The sequence below is a fragment of the Daphnia magna genome, linkage group LG2, assembly GCF_020631705.1.
Source record: "Daphnia magna isolate NIES linkage group LG2, ASM2063170v1.1, whole genome shotgun sequence".
Taxonomy (NCBI): domain Eukaryota; kingdom Metazoa; phylum Arthropoda; class Branchiopoda; order Diplostraca; family Daphniidae; genus Daphnia; species Daphnia magna.
Genome location: NC_059183.1, coordinates 1,407,249 through 1,425,175, shown reverse-complemented (window position 1 = coordinate 1,425,175; position 17,927 = coordinate 1,407,249). Strand labels below are relative to the sequence as shown.

The 17,927-nt window shown below is 41.8% G+C and overlaps 4 protein-coding genes across 6 annotated transcripts; 1 reads left to right on the top strand and 3 right to left on the bottom strand.

Annotated features, from left to right (window-relative positions):
* The first annotated feature begins 48 nt into the window (after positions 1-48).
* LOC116917801 (serine/threonine-protein kinase RIO1) lies at positions 49-2,362 on the top strand. The gene is made up of 9 exons (XM_032923397.2): positions 49-207; positions 262-395; positions 462-870; positions 927-1,113; positions 1,176-1,294; positions 1,369-1,564; positions 1,632-1,754; positions 1,872-2,117; positions 2,190-2,362. The coding sequence occupies exons 1-9, from the start codon at positions 137-139 to the stop codon at positions 2,292-2,294; spliced, it is 1,590 nt and encodes a 529-aa protein (XP_032779288.1). The 5' UTR covers positions 49-136; the 3' UTR covers positions 2,295-2,362.
* A 69-nt stretch (positions 2,363-2,431) lies between these two features.
* Positions 2,432-4,510, bottom strand: LOC116917802. Of its 2 annotated transcripts, none has more exons than XM_045170188.1 (7): positions 4,268-4,510; positions 3,951-4,218; positions 3,663-3,888; positions 3,414-3,583; positions 3,162-3,342; positions 2,867-3,082; positions 2,432-2,798 (listed from the first exon to the last, which is right to left on the bottom strand). In XM_045170188.1, the coding sequence occupies exons 2-7, from the start codon at positions 4,115-4,117 to the stop codon at positions 2,565-2,567; spliced, it is 1,194 nt and encodes a 397-aa protein (XP_045026123.1). In that variant the 5' UTR covers positions 4,118-4,218; positions 4,268-4,510; the 3' UTR covers positions 2,432-2,564. The 2 variants fall into 2 exon arrangements, with proteins under 2 accessions (XP_045026123.1, XP_032779289.2); XM_032923398.2 differs by having other exon boundaries at positions 3,951-4,192.
* Positions 4,511-5,294: 784 nt separating this feature from the next.
* On the bottom strand, positions 5,295-9,134 carry LOC116936740. Its single transcript, XM_032943908.2, has 5 exons — positions 8,288-9,134; positions 8,042-8,097; positions 7,427-7,533; positions 7,161-7,351; positions 5,295-6,078 (listed from the first exon to the last, which is right to left on the bottom strand). Exons 1-4 carry the CDS (start codon positions 8,661-8,663, stop codon positions 7,177-7,179), a joined length of 714 nt encoding a protein of 237 aa, XP_032799799.2. The 5' UTR covers positions 8,664-9,134; the 3' UTR covers positions 5,295-6,078; positions 7,161-7,176.
* Positions 9,135-9,908: 774 nt separating this feature from the next.
* LOC116916979 (protein dispatched homolog 1) lies at positions 9,909-17,873 on the bottom strand. 2 transcript variants are annotated; one of them, XM_032922300.2, is made up of 12 exons: positions 17,728-17,873; positions 16,912-17,157; positions 16,484-16,543; positions 15,995-16,118; positions 14,717-14,880; positions 14,291-14,596; positions 13,723-14,207; positions 13,125-13,654; positions 12,618-13,008; positions 12,422-12,548; positions 12,052-12,361; positions 9,909-11,436 (listed from the first exon to the last, which is right to left on the bottom strand). In XM_032922300.2, exons 3-12 carry the CDS (start codon positions 16,489-16,491, stop codon positions 10,171-10,173), a joined length of 3,711 nt encoding a protein of 1,236 aa, XP_032778191.2. In that variant the 5' UTR covers positions 16,492-16,543; positions 16,912-17,157; positions 17,728-17,873; the 3' UTR covers positions 9,909-10,170. The 2 variants fall into 2 exon arrangements, with proteins under 2 accessions (XP_032778191.2, XP_032778192.2); XM_032922301.2 differs by lacking the exon at positions 16,912-17,157 and having other exon boundaries at positions 17,728-17,780.
* Between the last annotated feature and the right edge of the window lie 54 nt (positions 17,874-17,927).

Genomic DNA, 17,927 nt, shown 5'->3' with positions numbered 1-17,927 from the left:
GATAACGAAGTAAAATACTAAAAAACAAAAAGACAAAATCTCAATATAAAACGCGTTTGTACAATTTGGCGGCACTGTGTAAGATGTTGCAGACATAATTTTGCTCAGCCCAAAGTCGAAAACATTTTGATTACAAATGGCTGTCCACGTGGATTCTTACAGCTCTTCCCCAGTTGAAGGACAATTCAGCGACGTCGAAGATGAAAAGTAATTTTGGGTGACCTACTAGTATTTTCAGTATTTAATTATAAATTATGACAGAGAATCAGTTGTTGCTGAAGGTATTCAACAACTACAGATAGGGGCGAAGGTTGAGGTACCATCCCTTAGCGACAACGAAGACTATTCTGACGATTCAGATTTGAGTGACGAACAATTTTATGACTGGCAATATGGTGAAAAGAGTTATTTATAGTTGTTGTGTTTAAAAATGTCGAATAACCAAAGAATTACTATTAAAGATCAGGGACCTCAAATTAGAGTACAGGGAGCTCATCCGAACCAGCAAATGAGTTCAAATAAAGTGGTTTCCTTCCAGCCTAGAGAAAAACTATTCAAGAAATATTCTCAAAAGATAAATGTGGATGACTTCAAAATGCCTACTTTACCAGATGATGACAAGGTTCGTCTGCGAGACAAAGCTGATAGAGCTACAGCTGAACAGGTTATGGATCCACGCACAAGAATGATTCTGTTCAAACTGATGAACCGAGGATTTATCACCCAAATCAATGGGTGTATCTCAACTGGAAAGGAAGCCAATGTGTACCATGCAACAGGGAAAGATGACACTCATTTTGCACTAAAAATTTACAAGACATCCATTCTTGTATTCAAGGACAGAGATAAATATGTGACTGGAGAGTTCAGGTATCCTTGAGTTCTTAACCTTTATTAAATAATGATAACACTATTCTTTAACTCAGGTTTCGGCATGGTTATTGCAAGCACAATCCACGAAAAATGGTTCGGACTTGGGCTGAAAAAGAACTAAGAAATTTGCTGAGACTCGAAACAGCTGGGTTGCCATGTCCAAAACCAATATTGCTAAGGAGTCACGTGTTGTTAATGAGTTTTATTGGCGATGGGGGATGGCCTGCCCCTCGGCTAAAGGTAGCTCTTATTCTACAGCTGATTTAGTCACGGACAGGGTTGAAATTATATTTCATTTTAAGGAAGTTGAACTGAGTGAATCGAAAGCACGCGAATTGTATCGGGACACTATAATTTTGATGCGGCGAATGTTTCATGAATGCAGGCTAGTTCATGCGGACCTCAGCGAATTTAATATGCTGTAAGTAAAAAAAATGTATATAACTATTTTATATTTATGCAAATTTCTTCAATTGATTAAAATTACATTATTAGATATCATGAAGGAAAGGCATACATAATTGACGTGTCCCAGTCAGTGGAGCATGACCATCCTCATGCGCTGGAGTTTCTACGTAAGGATTGCACTAACATAACTGACTTTTTCAAAAGAAACGGAGTGTGCGTTATGACAGTGAAAGAGCTATTTGATTTTGTTGTTGATTTGACTATCAATGAAAGCAATATTGAGGTAGATTTATACTGCCCAACAAACATGTCTATCATCCGTAGTAACTTTTGGAAACGTTGAATTCCAGGATTACTTGGACAGAATGGCGTCGCTTTCTGCTGAAAGAAATTTCCATGGAGAGTTGACGGCAGAAGACTTGGTGAAAGAAGAAGTCTTTAAACAAACCTATATTCCCCAACGATTGGATGAAGTAAGTGATTTTTTTAGACTACTTCTTCAATTTGTATTTTAAAAACTTTAGTTCTTTTTACGTTACTTCGTAGGCGTCAATTCTTTTGTCAATCAGTAATCGCAGCTTTTCTTTTAGGTTATGTTCTTCGAACGGGATATTAAACAAATAAAGTCGGGAGAGAAAACAGAATTAGTTTATACAACCGTAACTGGAATCAAGTCAGACTTGTCAGGCCCTCAGCAAGTTCCAGAAATTTTAGACAATTCCGTTGCAGTCGATACCAGCGATGATGAGTCGACTGATGATTCCAATGCTGATGTTGAGAAGAAACAGTTCGTGAGTAGCGGACGACCACGCGACGAATCTCCGAACAGCCGAAGGGTAACATTTTACTTTTTATGTGCTAACCTATCTAAATGGTGGCAAGCAAAAAGAATACTTATTTATATTTAGGAAAGGAAAAAAGCAGTGAAGGCCGAACAATCAGAAAAACGGAAAACAAAAGTAAAGAAGCACGTGAAGAAAAGAAAGGAAAAAATTGCGACCACAAAAAAGTGATTTCAGTTGGTTTGTTTATGTATTCCTGTTGCTTAATAAAAATAATAATTGCCAGAGATGGAAAAAAATGTTGTTTTTAACAACCTTACCAAAAATCTTCAGAATAAGTTGAATTTAAAATTTTCTTCTACAAACGCTTTAACATCAAAGATGTATTAATTTGCCGAGTGAGATAAACAAATGATTGAAACTCTGAAATTGACCTGAGAGTATATATCACAGTGTAACAAAGAACTAGCGCTGACTTATGGCTTTAGAACCCTCATCAAGTTACGATACGTTAGCACTGATTAGAAAGATTAGGGCAGCAATAGCCACGACTGCTCCTAGCGATCCAGCACTGATAGGAACAAAGCACAGCTTAGCAACACCTTTGTGACATGCCATAAATGTCATGAACGAATCCAACTTCTGGGCGGGAACATCCTGAAAGCCGAACGGACGGACTCGTATTTTCATTCCCATTGTACGGACGTTTCGACTTGAGGCAGTAACATACGCAGCCTAGGATGAAAGAAAAGGCAATTCTAATTACGTTAGCCCTTACAATATCCATTTGTACGAAATCTTACGGAAACAAGCGGTGCTATGGAAACAGAAGCCCACTGAATTAACAACATAATCACTATAAACGAGTGTGCATCGATGGTGTAGTACAAAAATCCTGGATGAATGACTGTTAGGGTCGTCACTATTGTCCGGGTCGTTGAGAGAAGCAACAGCAAACCGATGGCAGGAGAAACATTTTCATTCAAGTACAACAGGAACTTCTCGAATTCCAGCATTTCCTGTTCAGTCCATGAAATTAGACTTTCAATTCCACTGACACAATCACTTTTTGTAAGGAAAATTATTAAAATAACATACTTTCATGGCAACTTCCAAGGACAGCGATTTTTCAACAACGCGTTCGCTAATAGAACTCACATAAGACATGAGTAACTGACACTCGATGCAGTAGTTGCTGACGACTAAACAATGAACAACATCCTGGCAAAGAGTGGAGGCAATCATTATCCCCATCAATGAATTGTGGACAACATAGCTCCTGCAAAATGACGTTAATGGAAAATTTTACTCAACGTTTTAGAATTGATGATTGCGTACAGTATAACTTGCATTTGAGGAAGAAATGAGACCATTTTTATGGTGCTGGTACACACAAGGAAAATTTGAGCAACTAGCGACCATAGTAACCAAATCACAGAGAGAATAACATGAATGCGAAGTCTTCGTAGAAGAACCCGTTGAGTCTTTGCTCCTCGTGCTCGTGATGTCAGTAAAAAAACCTGTGAACCCATAAACATTCTGGAGTTAAAAAGAGAAACATATCATATACTTGCTTACAAATACTTGAGCCTTACTAACCTTCTCAAAGAGTGTTTGCAGATGTTCATTATCTGTAATTCGCAATAAATATATTGTCTGAATGAAGGCACAAAGGTGGAGTAATGGAGGTAAAATGTAGCAAAGGAAAAGGCTTCCATCACAAACAGTTTCAGTAGTTTCTTTCAACTTAGTCAAATGTTGATGGTGATTTTGGATTAGATTATCAATACCAGAACTTTTGACATAAGAGAAACCTGTGTCCCTTCTAAACACAGACATCATTTACTAAATTGGAAGTTAGAACAAAGCTTATACATTGTTTTGTACCTGTAACATGTGAAGAGTTGCATTACATAGCCAAAAATAAGGAAGCAGGTAACAAAGAAGAGATGGATTTTATTGATTGCACTTAGCGCAAGCGTTTGGTCATTAAAGTCTCCCAACAATGGCCTGAGACCAAGGAGTCCTAGGAGACGAGTGTAGGGCAGGATCATTTTACGTTGACAATAATTCAGAACTGCAGAAGTACTAAAAGGCTGTGGTGGATTGTATTCCAATAAATCACGAATCTTAGAAAAGGTGGAGTGTAAAGAGACTGAAATTAGCTGAGGCTAGACTGCAAAAACTTCTGCTTTATAGATTACTTCGGACACTTCTACTATCTCGCAAGTTTCTGGAATATTACTAGCCGCGGCAGGTCTACCTAGAGAAACTGGTGCGCGACTGCAAAAAGATGTATCAATATTCGACGCCATTTCAATCATGCACTTCACTAAAAATAGCAGACTTTTCCCTTTAAGGGTTGATAACAGTCGAGTGTTTCATCCAAAGATAACATCAAGTAAGTCTTAAGTAGAGTCAAACCCTCATCAAATGTGAAAAAAAATAAATACCAAAACAAAACGGCGTTGCCACATAATTGTAAAAAAGAACACTCCCCGAGCTAATTAGGGATTGGCCCCGATTACCCGAGAACCAGCTTACTACCAGAAGTAACTGGGCGCTAAGAGGAAAAAGAAGCTTAAAAAAGCACATTTTCGCACCAGTACCTACCGGTAGGAAGGTGGGTCTCAGGTAATCGGGGCCGATCCCTAGAGCTAATTATTGCTCAGCCTCAGATGCTCACTTGCTCACGTCCGGCTCGGCGATCGGGAACCGGGGCAGAGTCAACTTCTCAATCAGAGTTTTAAAAAAGGATTTTAAACTACAAAGGGTCCTATATTGCAGAACTATGAATCAATTTCAGCTGAGCCTTAAGCATGAGGAAAAAATTATGGAGCTAAGTTATTCAGAAGAAAAATGTGCTCTCCTTTTTTCTAACGTTAAACCTTTGTAGCTTCAACGTAATTATTTTTCTAAATGAAATATAAGGTGTGATATTTGATACCATCTATGTTGCATTATTTGATGTTACTATAATGATTATCGAAGAGACGCCGCGTTGATTTAACAGAAACTTTACCCGTGGGCTATTCACAAGGTTACAACATTAACGTGTTTCATCACGTAAAGTTCTCAAGACAACACAATGCTTTCAGGAAAGGAAGAAATCGGCAATCACTAGAACAAAAAGCCAAGTTCTTCATTAAAAATTCATCTGTGTGGATTGCTAATGACCCTTTACGACACGACGAGATTGTTTTAGCTCAATTAAAAAACATTCACAGCTGACAAGGTCAAAATCTCCATTCATTTATTCAGTAATAAAAACATTATATTAAAAAAAAAGCTGTAAGGACTGTCAATTTTGTACAAATCCCGACCAGTTGAATAAGGAATAAAATTTAAAAAAAAATTGGTGACCCAGTTACAAAATGAGAATCCATGGGAAATAAAACACATGTAAATAGTAAAGTACTTTGTCATCATAGAAGTCCACTAATGAAAAAAAAAAAAAGAACTAAAATAAAAGATGGGAGTTTTGGTTTGCCAATGTCGCAATGAATTTTCCCCCTCTTGTTCATTCGTATTACTTCACCTGGATGCTCATTGATTAGAAAAAAAGAAATCATTATGTATCAGCAACACATGATCGGGCGTTCTACTGAATTTTCTTCAAAATGAAAAACAACAGAAATCGCGCGACTAGAGCGCATGAATCACAGAGATGCTAGAGAACCTTATGCGGCACACGTATACAGACAAAGCGCATTGAATACGATGATATGACACAAGTTACATATAGTTATGAGACCACAAGTAATGTATGGAAGAAAGACAAAAGTGAGTTTTTTTTTTGAAAATTGAATCCAACCCTACCCGACCAAACTCTCAAGGCATTTTTAATCAGCTATTTTCTTTTCTTGTTTCCCAAAAAATAAAAAATAAAGATCGAACAAGAATATGCGACGTCCATCTACCGACAAAATCGAGAGACGATCAATAACGGAGGAAATGAGGATTTCGTTGAGAGAAAGGATAAATTCCTTAATGCGGACATGCCATTTTTATCCACCTGGAAGTAGTTAAAAAAATAAATAAGAAACCTGTCAGATTCTAGCAAGAGATAACAAGTCAAAACAGATGATCGTCAACGTTGGTTGTTCAGCTGCCCCACGCAGGCCTTAGACGCTTTTCCGTCTAGTTCATATAGAAACTTAAAAATATGGTTTAGGATGCTCGATGATTTTCTTTTTTAATTTGTGATCGGTAGGTCATGTCTTTCATGAAATTTTAAACCGAAACAGATTTCGCTGATAAAAAAAAGAGACCCTCCTGGGTACTGCGAAGTCCTTTAAAGATGTTTTAACGGCTAGCTCCTCCATCACCCCATTTCCAAGTAAGTGACTGATGGTATCAGACCTTAAAGTCAACATTCCCTAGGCCAAAATCTTTACAAAGAGTTATTTACTATTAACTTAAATGCAAACTGATTAAAAACAGATTTTACAGCTATCTACTCTTCAGAAGTCCAGTCTGGGAAAAGAAGTGAAGACGAACAAAACGTAAACGATAGTCCAAGAAGAAAAAATTTTGCACACAAAAATTGTGCACGTGCCTGTTTGCACAGCAAAGATGTATCGCAGCTCAAGTCTATTCGCCATGGGTCACGTAGTGAGCAAACAACACCGGCCGTTTGTTGCTTGGTTGATGGGGTTTCTCTTGTTCATGTTTACACACACATAGGCTATTGTCCACAGTCATACAAGTACACACACTGGCGATGACCTTTCAACAGTTCTTGAAGCCATCGACAGACAATTCTGGAAAAAGGCGAAGAAAGATAAGGTTTCCCCCAACTACCAAATCCCGCCCTTCTAACAGCCACTCTCTCTTTTACCGCCAGTTGGTCAGACCAAAATTGAAGTCGATTGCTGTCTAAAGGCGAATGATAACCAAAGATATAGAGTCCCTAATCGACCTTGTCCTACGTACAGGCTCCTACAGTAATAATAGCTAATCGTTTTCTTCAGAATAGGGGAAAACAAATGGATCTACGGCTCGTGGGGCAGCTCAGGTTTTCTTCAGAACGCTAAAACCTTTCTTTTTTCACAAGAGCATTGAATTTGTCGTTAACGCCCAAATATGATGAGTCACCTGCGTATGGTTGATATCACGTAACCCGATCGGAGCCAAAAGCCTCTTGTGACGCATAGGATAGGTAAAGAAATCCATCTTGATCGTGATATTCGCGATAGACTTCCAGCACCGTCTTGGAAAGGGATGCCATACTCCGATTATTAACAATCAAGAAGATGGCTTGTGTCGACGACAGTCTCAGTCGGTTGCTAAGCGGATGACAAACACAAAATCAGTTAACTCGCAAACGCAACGGATGGGGAAACAAATAAATAACAAATTACCGGACAACAGTAATCAGCTGAGACATGCTCAACTCTTGTGGAACAAGAAATTTGCTCTTTTGAAGGTGAGGCAATGATAATTCCTGATCGAATCGTTCCACAATTACCTGCGAAATTGGAAAAAGAAGAAGAACAAATTAAGTTGGTTTTTATTCTAGTCTGTTTTTGCTGGTCATCAACTAAAGTTGAAGGTCGATGATACGAAAGCCTCTGGACAAGGGTCACAGCTGGGTCTTAGGTGACAAACCAAGGGAAACTAAAAATAAGCCAAGATCAACAACAGATGACATCCATTTCTTTGTTTTTTGAATGGATCCAATTCTCACCCCCCCCCCAAAAAAAAAAAACGAATAAGTTGCACCCTCTTCCGTAGAACACACGAGACATACATAATGCCTCCTCTCATTCGAAAAACCATTCGGACAAGAAAACAAAACAGAATACGAAATTAGGTCAGCAGAAGTCGGGAAACGGCCCAGACGTACAGTACGATCATTCGATTTTCGAAAGTCGCAGTATATTATCGACCATTTCCCGGAAGCTTTTTTTTTATTTTATTTTATTTTTTCATTTTCGTTTAAACCATCAAACGAAGAAAAAGAAGTTATCACTTACTGGAATCTTAGATGGATATTTTGTTCGAATGGCTTGCACTTCCCCCTGTCGCGTCCCTGAAGGAAACAAAAGAAGAAAAAAAAAAAAAACTCAACTTTTTTTTCTTTTTCAGATGATACTGATTACCAATCACAAAGTCTAGACCAGGTAAAATAAAGGAAAGCCTCAGGAATGAAGAAAAGGTGGTGAAAGTCGAAGAGAACTCAGGTAGCAAAATGCAACGAAACGTTGAAACCAAAGATTTACCTAACGCTTTGCGACATTTGAAGTGAGCGCCACCGCTGTTTGTCGAACGGCTACTGTTATGGCGAGGAGTGCTGTTATTCGACACGAGATTGTCATTGTCGTCGCATTGTTGAAGTGATTCAAGACTCAAAACAGGCGAATGATTGGCAGCAACACGACGCCCGGCGCTCTCGAAGGAACTCTTGTTGGACGAACCCAATGAGATTTTGTCGAGTCCTACAGACTTGAGGCTGTTGCTGGGTGACGTGACAGTCAATAGACTGCCATGACTACTCCTGCCACAGTTGCTGCTACTCTCTGACGCCGTTGGGCTACTACTTCTTTTGTTGTTGAGGCGTTTGTTGGGTGCCGGAACAACGTCAGATGATGAACACATATTACGATAGTTCAACGAAAGGATGCACCAGTCCTTGGATCCTGGTGTTTGATTGCAGCCAGTCGTAACAGCCGCTGCTGCAATCGAGGTAGCAACAGCAGTTGACGAAGCCCGGCGCCGGTGTAGAGCAGCCCGGTAGCACACCACAGAACTAGTGATCACGGAGGCCGCCAGATTTAAAACGGGGATATCAGGGTTCTCCTGGTTCGAATTGGATTTCTATTTTACAATTTTCGTTCCGTCAGTTCGCAATAAACGGTAATCGTCTTCAAAAATGGTTTCTTTGGCTTTAAAAACAAACAAATTCTCTTGTTAAGTCCGGATAATGTATAAATTGGAACAGGGCTGTTGGAGGTGGAGGTTGTCAGGATGAATGCTACGTGAAAATGCGTATTGCAACTCGATTTTGTCGTGTCTTTCTCAGACGTCTTTCGGTCAGAGACTGTCTCTCCTCGTGGCTGTGCCACTTGACTTGTCAAAAGCGAGCTCCTTGAGGCCATTATAAGATAGAGCCTGAGAGGGGGGAGAGCAAAGGCGTGGTGTCATTTCAATCTATCCTATTGGCTAAAAAAAAAAAAACAAGAGCTTTTCTCAGTTTCTCTGTTCTCTCCCCGGAGCGCGCGCACGCGCTCTCTTTCTCTCCCCTCTGCCAGATTTTCATGAATTTCAATATCGCTTTTCTTTATTTTATTATCGTCGCCTTCTATAGCTGCCTTAATTATAACTGAAAACACAGTGCCCGTTTATTTGTTTGAAAAAGATGAAATGCATTGCAATGGACACGCACCCAACAGTTGCCGGCTCTTAAAAGTCCGGGAGCGCGGACATCACGCCATGACCGCGTGAAAATTAAAAAAAAAAACTAAAAAAAAAAAAAAACAACCGCCGTTTGCGTCCTACCCATCATGATTCATTCTATTGTGTAAAAACGTAATCGCCCTTGATCTGCCTCACCATTTCGGCAGAAGCACCTTGCCCAAAGGCAGTTAAGGAGAAAGAACCTACCAATTACCAAATGATTTCCTAGGACAGGGGTTTGTGCGTATCTTGTAAGAAAGGGCCAGGGTCCCAAAAAGAAATGAAAAAATTCCGGTGGATTTTTGAAAATGGGTGGACCAAAGTCTTTGCACGTGTTGACCCACATTCCGGAATGAGCAGCCCCCGTTAATAGTCACCCAAAAGAAAGGGCGAGTATATCCAATAAAAACAGGGTGATGTAGAAATAAACGATTTACTAAAAGGCGATTAGAGTGGAAAAAAGAACAAGTCAAGTGAGTGTGTATTGAGATCATCACAATTTGATGTACTCTTCCCACCGTTTGACAGAAACCAGTAGCACCCATTGCTATACAAGTCGACAGTTTAAGTAACAATAATATCAAATGCTGGATTAAATAAATAAAACAAAAACGTAGACAGAATAAAATGGTTCGTGATTTTCAAAGTAAAATAAATATCAGGATATAAGCAGGGGATGAGAGAAAAAACAGACGATTTGATTGATTTTTCACGCTGCCCACATGTCAGAATTTTGAGTTTCTATGCAGACAACTTCGGGCTCACGATTCGCGTCTGCCACGAGCAGGGCCGTGCTGGGCAGACTGATCTTCCTCATTTTACGTCCATTTTTAGCCAGCGTGATTGACGAATGAACAGACGTCGACGACAGATTGTCATTTGTGGCTACCAAACTGCCCGACCGTGGTCTTCCACGAACGGCTTTGACTCGATGGCTTGACGTTAGAGGTTCCAGTTCGTGAGCCTCGCAATGGACAGTGGAAATGTTGGCATTAGGATTAGGACAGGAGGTACTGGAGGTCGACAGAGTCGATTCCGACAGTCCGTAACTGTAGACCGTCTTATCGACGTGCGTCGGACTGTTGGGGCAACAACAACGAAAACAATGCGCGCAACTAGGGCAGCGGATTTGCGAGCAGCCATTTTGCGGTCCGCAGACTCTCAACATCGACGGAAGAAAGAGTGTCGAATAGATCCAGGAAGTGATCATGACGACGACGACGAAGGTGCCAATCTGCTGGTAGGCCACGACGCTGGATGGCAGCACTGCTGCTCCGGCCGACAAGGTCGTCACGGCTGCCATGGCGATCGGGCTGCTCATTCGTGAAAGAGAAAAGACTACAGACGATTCGCGATCCGTCTCCTGCGCGCTCAGTCGGTAGGCGACGGCGTAGTGGAGCGTGAAATCAACCGACAGCCCAACAGCGAGGCTAACGGATACGGATTCGAGAATGTTGAGCTTCCAGCCGAGAAGAACGAGGACGGCCACCGAGACGAGGACGACGCTCGTCAGACAAACGACCGAAATGAAACTCAGCCACAGGTTCCCGGTGGCACAAATCAAAACCAGCAGGGCAATAGCCATGGCAAGAGCAATGGCACTGACGGTGCCTTCCGATAAACTGCGCTGAACATCGTAAAAAGCCAAATCGCTCGTGAACCATCCGCCTTTCATTCCCAGTGGAGCCTTGGCCAACTGCTCGTCCATCCATTGCTCCACTTGGCGATGGAAGTCGTTCATCTCCGTGTACGAAAGAGAGTAGCTGATGTTGCTGTCGTATTCGATAACGACGGCATCGACCCGCTGTGTCGACTTGGAAAAGCGAGGACCTGCTACGCCCGGCAAGAAAAACTGGGCTGGCGTTTCATAAAGATCTTTGACGGCCAAGACGATACACTCGTTGAATACATCTTCTGCGTAGGGAAATGTTGACAGCTCGCAGCAGGGAGTCCGATTTCTACGATCGAATGAATCCTGTTGGATAAAGAAGAAACGAAATAAATAAAAGTTTAAGATGTATGCAATAAAAGCAGAGGAACACGTTTACGAGGTTCTATGATATTTCCTACAGTACAATAATATAGTATTTCCCCGGTTTTGCTGAAAAGAGCGAAGAAAGCCCAACAAACATTTTTGTTTCTTGAGCCGATCCAGTCATGAGGAAAGGAGCCCTATTTCCATGGCAACATGATCGAGAGAAAACCCTACTTTTGCCGATGACGGAAATTAGGGTTCAGTCATATCCCTCGTGGACTTTGCAACTTCTCTTGGCCTACGTTGTTCAAAGTTGACGAGTCCAAAGTACTCCTCCCCGCCTATTTCCAGCAGAAAGTGAGTAGAGGCGCAATGATTATCGATTCTCCTCAGCTTCCTCTAGAAATCCAACAGCTCTGTACGGCATCCCTTTGTGAGGGGCTTGTTCTTCCCTCGCAAACAAACGGGAAATTTAGGTTTTTTCACTTTCTTTTCTCAATTTTTTTTTTTTTTATCTTGCTGTCAAGGGCCAAGGGGTAGGGCGTATCCAAGTCCAATTCTTTTGTAAATTACGGAAACAATAGAAATGAAGTATAAGCCGTGAATGACAATCACCTCACAACGCCTGTCCATCCAAGATTGGAAGGTCTCAATGAAACAATTTGGAAGTAGCGGGCCGAGCGTTGGCTGGAAAAATGGTTGATCTCGGATGTCCTTGCAGAATCGCGAAAGCCATTCTTGAGATTCAGGAGCAGCCATATTGAAAGTAGGATCCAGAACCAATGAGCCTTTGGAAGACGGATCCAAATAATTGCCATTGTCTTCCGCTGCTACTCCCCACACAAATCGTAACGGCAGTTTGGCCAGCAATTCTGCGCGCTGAGACCTTTCAAACCAGAATTCGTGCTTGAATTCCATGTCATATCTGCAATTTGGAAAAAAGATAAGATTCTGAATATTTCTGAATGTTTGATTTAATTGTTACCGTTCGAACGGATGGCTGGAAGAAAACAGTTGGAATTCTTTCGTGTCGGGCAATTCCAATTTCGGGTAATGGAAAACAACAACGCCGGCAGCGACGGCCAAGCCTCCCAAAAGTGCAATCCAAAAATCTATAGAATGAAAAATAAATAATTTCTTAGTGCAAAAAACGTAATTCATTTTGTGCATAGGAAACGCACAGCGAAATTTGACCACGATGCAGGGCAATATTTTGTCGAATGTAATGCGTCCCAGGTCGGAAACGGTACGCCAGCAGCTGCGAAATGAGTTGACAAAAATGGGAACTGATCGACCAGTATTTTGGCGACAGACAGGCGAAAAATATTTCTCGGCCAAGAGGACTGAGGCTGGCAGCCAGGATAACATAAAAAGAAAATGGATGGTGACTGTGAGGCCAGCAAAAAGGCTGAAACACCGGATGGCTGTCACTGGACAGATGAAAGAAGAGAAAAAAGCCGCTGCTGTCGTCAGCGATGTCACCAACATAGACAGGCCCGCGTGACCTAACGTATCCATCACCAATTTAGGAAGTGTTGTTCCATCTTTGTCCAGCTTCGCGCAGCGCCAGACCTTTAAGAACCCCCCCAAAAACAGAAAAAAAAAAATTGAGCAGGAAGTTTTCGCGTTATGGAGTCGAAGATAATTCATGTGAAAAGAAGAGAAATTAAGATTGCACGACTTAATACCTGAATGTAAACAAAGACGTCATCTGCCCCAATTCCCACGACGATCACTGCCGCTAGGAGATTCATAAACGGAAAGAAATCCAACTCAAACAGGAAGGTGTAGACAAAATAGGCGACTGCCAATGAAAGGATGACGGAAACGATCGCCATGAAGGTGAGAAATAGGGACGCCGTGTACCACCACATCATAGTGCAGATCAGGACGGCCCCAATGCTCAAAAACAGCACATCGCGGACCATGTACTCGTTGAAAAGAGATTCTTTCAATCCGAAATCCATCGCCACGGCTACCGTATAATTGTCAGCAAGCGGCCAAAACTCATCGTGACTGTCCAGCCAGTCAAAATAGGGTAGGAGGGCCGTACTTCGAGCTACTGGAAGGAAGACTGCAGCGTAGCGCAAGTGTTGATTGCCGCCAACCAGAAATTCCGCGTCCGTCAAATAATGGAAAATGTGATAAACGGCATTGTGGCGGGTGCAAATTTCCGGTACGTCTTCCCCACAATCACCAGTATTTGGCCAACTAGAACCTTAAAGAATCAATTTCAATTAAAAAACAAAAATGTATTTTGCTACTAGGATCGAATTTCTAGCGTACCCTCTTGAACGATGCTGTCGCAGTTTGGTGACAATTGAAGCCCGTGGTAATGCCTGGAACACGATTCAAGAATGTTAAAAACGATGGTAACATCGGCCGCGTCGATATCCGAACAGGACGATCGATTTCTCATTAAAGCTACGTAGTGTCCCAAAGTCCAAGACGGGCAACATTGATGATGAGCGGATTGCTGGTGAGCCGGTTGTTGACATACGGTAGGGAAAAGTGGGCTAGATCTCATCAGCTCATCGAGTCGACACATGGATTGAATGGATTCGACATTCCACAGGGATCGATTTTGTTCACCAGCTGAAGCGAAAATGACGTGAGCGTATTCACCGTGCGGCTGGTCGCAGAAATAGAACGAATTTCGTGACGGATTCTGTGGTTTTTTAGTCTCTTCTTCTTCGCCTTCTTCTCGATCGTCTTCGTCCGATCGCAAAAATCCGGCAGTGCCCAGCTGCTGCAACTGACTCCACATTGGCCTAAAATATTTTAAAAATAAAATCTTTTTGCAAAAAAAAAAAAAAACAAACAAAAAAATAGATCGAACTGCTTTTGTTTTTACTTGTGTCGTACGGGATGAGCTGGTGAGCGAGTGACGGTTTCGCCCCATTGAAAATGGCTGTGATTGGCTATTGCGTCTTTAGAAGTTCCGTGACCGCGGAGCACTTCAAACGGGTGGACTTGACTTGCTTTCTGTTGTTGTCGTTTCGTCTCCCAGACTTTATTGGTTTTGGCTTTGTTCGTTTCTCGGCCATCGTCTTCCAGACTGTTGCTGCGCGTTCGGACAGCTCCCCACGACGAAGTTGCCTCTACGGAGGCAATAGATCCGCCGCTAGTACTATTTGTCCGCTGTTGTGCTTTCATCTTACTGCGACGGGTTGAACATCAGTGCATGAATAATTGATTGTAAAAGGCATTTCATGTAGCAAAACAGAGGCAACTGTGTGTAGTTGTACGTGCTAGTAGTAGTAATGTTATGTTTACTTACTTCTTTTTTCTGGGAGCCTCGTTGCTTTTAAGCGAAGAAGACGCGGAAGTTCCAGTCGATTCCAACGGATTGATACTGAGTGGTCCGGCTCTCTGGCTCGCACGCAAAAGATTTTCCCATGCGACAGCTCGACGTGACAACACTGTCCCTCGACACTCGAAACCCTTTTGTGTGTGTGTGTGTGTGTCATGTTGGCCAAAAGCAGGGAGAAGAAACATAGGTCGTTTAAAATAAAAGAATGAGACAAAAAAAGTCCAATAAAGTTCGTACGATTTGCATGTTACAAAAAGAAAAGCTCAAAGAACGATTTAAATGTTTCTGCATGGAAGAACCCAGCTGACACGGAGTTTGGTATCTTAATAGAACAAAGAAAAGAAACGTTGAGCACGGGAAATTGAACAGAAGTGTTTGCGACGAAATGGCCTATAAATTTGAATCTGGCGCCTCGACGGTGAAATGGGTGTCGTGGAGAATACATTACACGAAAAAAAAAAAAAAACTAGAAGAAAAGGTTTGCAGTCGGAATTCCGGAAAGATAATTCCTATCTGTAGTTATGAACGGGTAAAGAAAAAGGTTTTAATTAAGATCCACTATATTGTGCAGGAGAACCAAAATTCAAAGAACAAATAAACTATATACAAGAAGATAGAGAATGGACAGCCATCATTTGACTCGAAAGAGAATTGCAAAAAAAAAAAAAAAAACTTCTTTTGAGAAGTTTAACTGCCGCAGGGCGTGCACATCGCGTACGTTTACAAACGAGCCATCGTTTTCAACCGGATTGAAAGGCAGCCCACATTACGCCAGAGTAATAGTTCTGTAACCCAAGGCCATTTTCAGCCACTTTGCGAAAAAAAAAAACGAACGAACGCATATCGTAGAACGGCCAAAACGCGTGCGGGTCGTTTATAGCAAAGAGCTCTAAAATGGGATTGCTGCTGATGCCCCAGACACGACGGTAGGTGGAAGCAACATGCAGGATGACTGTAATTTGCTTTATTATTATATACGAATGCAGGAGGCGCTTATCGCAATCATAGCATCCTCATTTGTTTCGCTAGTTTGTAAAATGCCTAGAAGAAAATCGACGCACAATGTATTTCGCCCTTGAGCCCGCGCATGTGCCATTACTAAACTATTTCTATTGCGCTTCGAAAGGAATTGCAAATCCGTGAAAGTGCCTGAGATTCCAACACGATTGAAGACAGCGAAGGGAAAAAAAAAAAGAAAATTTCATTCGAATCAGAGACGTTATTGCAATGATTGTCATCACTCACCAATTGAGGATCGGAGAAATCTGGAACGGAATGTAGGGTGAAGACGACGATGAGACAAGCAATCGACAAGGTAGCCACGGCTGAGACTACCCCAGCTGGATAAGAAGACAGGATCCGGCCGTAACTGACAGTCAAAACATGGTGGGACGAGATAATTAGATTTTCGCCGTAGACCGAAGTTGAGTGGGCACGTGAACACACAAACACGAAGAGGATAGACTGATTGCGTTTTTCACTGGCGCCTTCTTGTAAACTAATCACATACAAGTCCCCGTGACAGGCAAATCTCATTCGACAATCTTTCACGTCTTCCAACTATAGTATACTACAAGACATCAACAATGGCGGGTACATATTTCCTGGGTGTAAAAGCTCCATATTACGTCACGCTCCAATTCTTGCGAAATTTGGAGCTCTCGGTTGAGGCATAGAATCCAAATTTAAAAAAAAAAAGGGAATAAATTTGGAAAAATTTCACCGTTGACTTACCAGTTCATGATGTTTTTCACTTCTTTCAAACTCTTGGCAACCAATACTCCATGTCCACGACTGTGACAAAAATACAAACAAAAAAAAAACAGCCATCAGTCAAGGTAATAAACAAATATAAGATGGGGTGGGCGTAGGACTGTCTCCTTTTCCATCCATCGGTCAGGGTGGGATCACAACGGATTCTTCCGCCATGTCAAGTTCAGCCGAGCGAATATTGCGATTCACCAGCAAACTGCCATTCGAGCAGCGGAAAATCGTCCTTTCTTTACCCAACGTTCTATTCGCAAATCCCTCAAGACGGAGTTGGCTTTGCTGGGCGGATGTACTACTCGAGACCGACCCATGGTTATGAGGGAAGAAGTACGTACTTATACAAAGTGTTGTGTGGCACATATACATATATATATAACTACATATATAAATACCAAAACACCGCATCGCCTATTGGCCTTAGGAGATGATTCCGTCGTTTTCCGCAAACTTTATCAGAGGCCGGATCGATGACTAAAAGAGAGTTTTCCAATTTTTTGTCGTGCAGTTTCTTCTGTGTGAAGCCAAAAAGACAAGTGGACGAGAAAGAAGAAAAAACAAAACTTTTTCTCTTTCTTTTCAAAAGCGGCACATGATGAAACGAGCCGAGCAACGACGACGCGTATATCCGCGTTGATCGCCTAGAAAAGAAAAATAGTGTTCCATAAAACGGATCAACCCGACCTTTCCAAGAAGACATCAAATCACCCAACCTCGAAAAGAAACCACTCTATATTGCTCTCTCTTTCTGATTCGGTATAGCTGTCTCAACCGATTTACAACAACAAGAAGAAAACAAGTGAGAATCCATTTCATTAGACCGCCTCAAGGTCAGAAAAGAATTTTTTTTAGCCTCGAGTTTCTAGCTTCAGGTGATAATGCCACGAGACCCCTCATACTTTCAGAAGAAAGTATGGGTGGAAAATGAACCGTTTCCACTTAAACGAATGTTGTCGGGGGAAAAATGGCAACGAACTTCTCACTCGAAAGAATGTCGCGCCACTTTACCGAATTTCACATAGCCCATGTGTCTAGGTTTGGGGAAAGCGACGCAAGCGGTAAGCAAGACCCATTTTGAACCCATTGAACAATTGGACAAGTAAGAAAAGTAAATAGCTTGCCAACAAGTTGATGCTGAAACATGCATGACGTCTGTTGCTTTGGGACATCAAAGCTGCTTTTGATCAATACAATATTCAAGTAGAACTTACGTTTGTGTTATGTGGATTCACTGAGGGGGGGAGAAAATCACAGCCGAGAGTTGACTGCAACACCGACCGAGCAGAGCGAAAGGAATTTGTCGACTGCTTTCGTTCCAGCTTCTGCCAACGATGGATGGGGGTTGTAGTTTTCCGAGATCGTTTCCCATCCCCCGCCAGTGCTCTCGAAAGGAGAGAAAAAAAGAACTTTA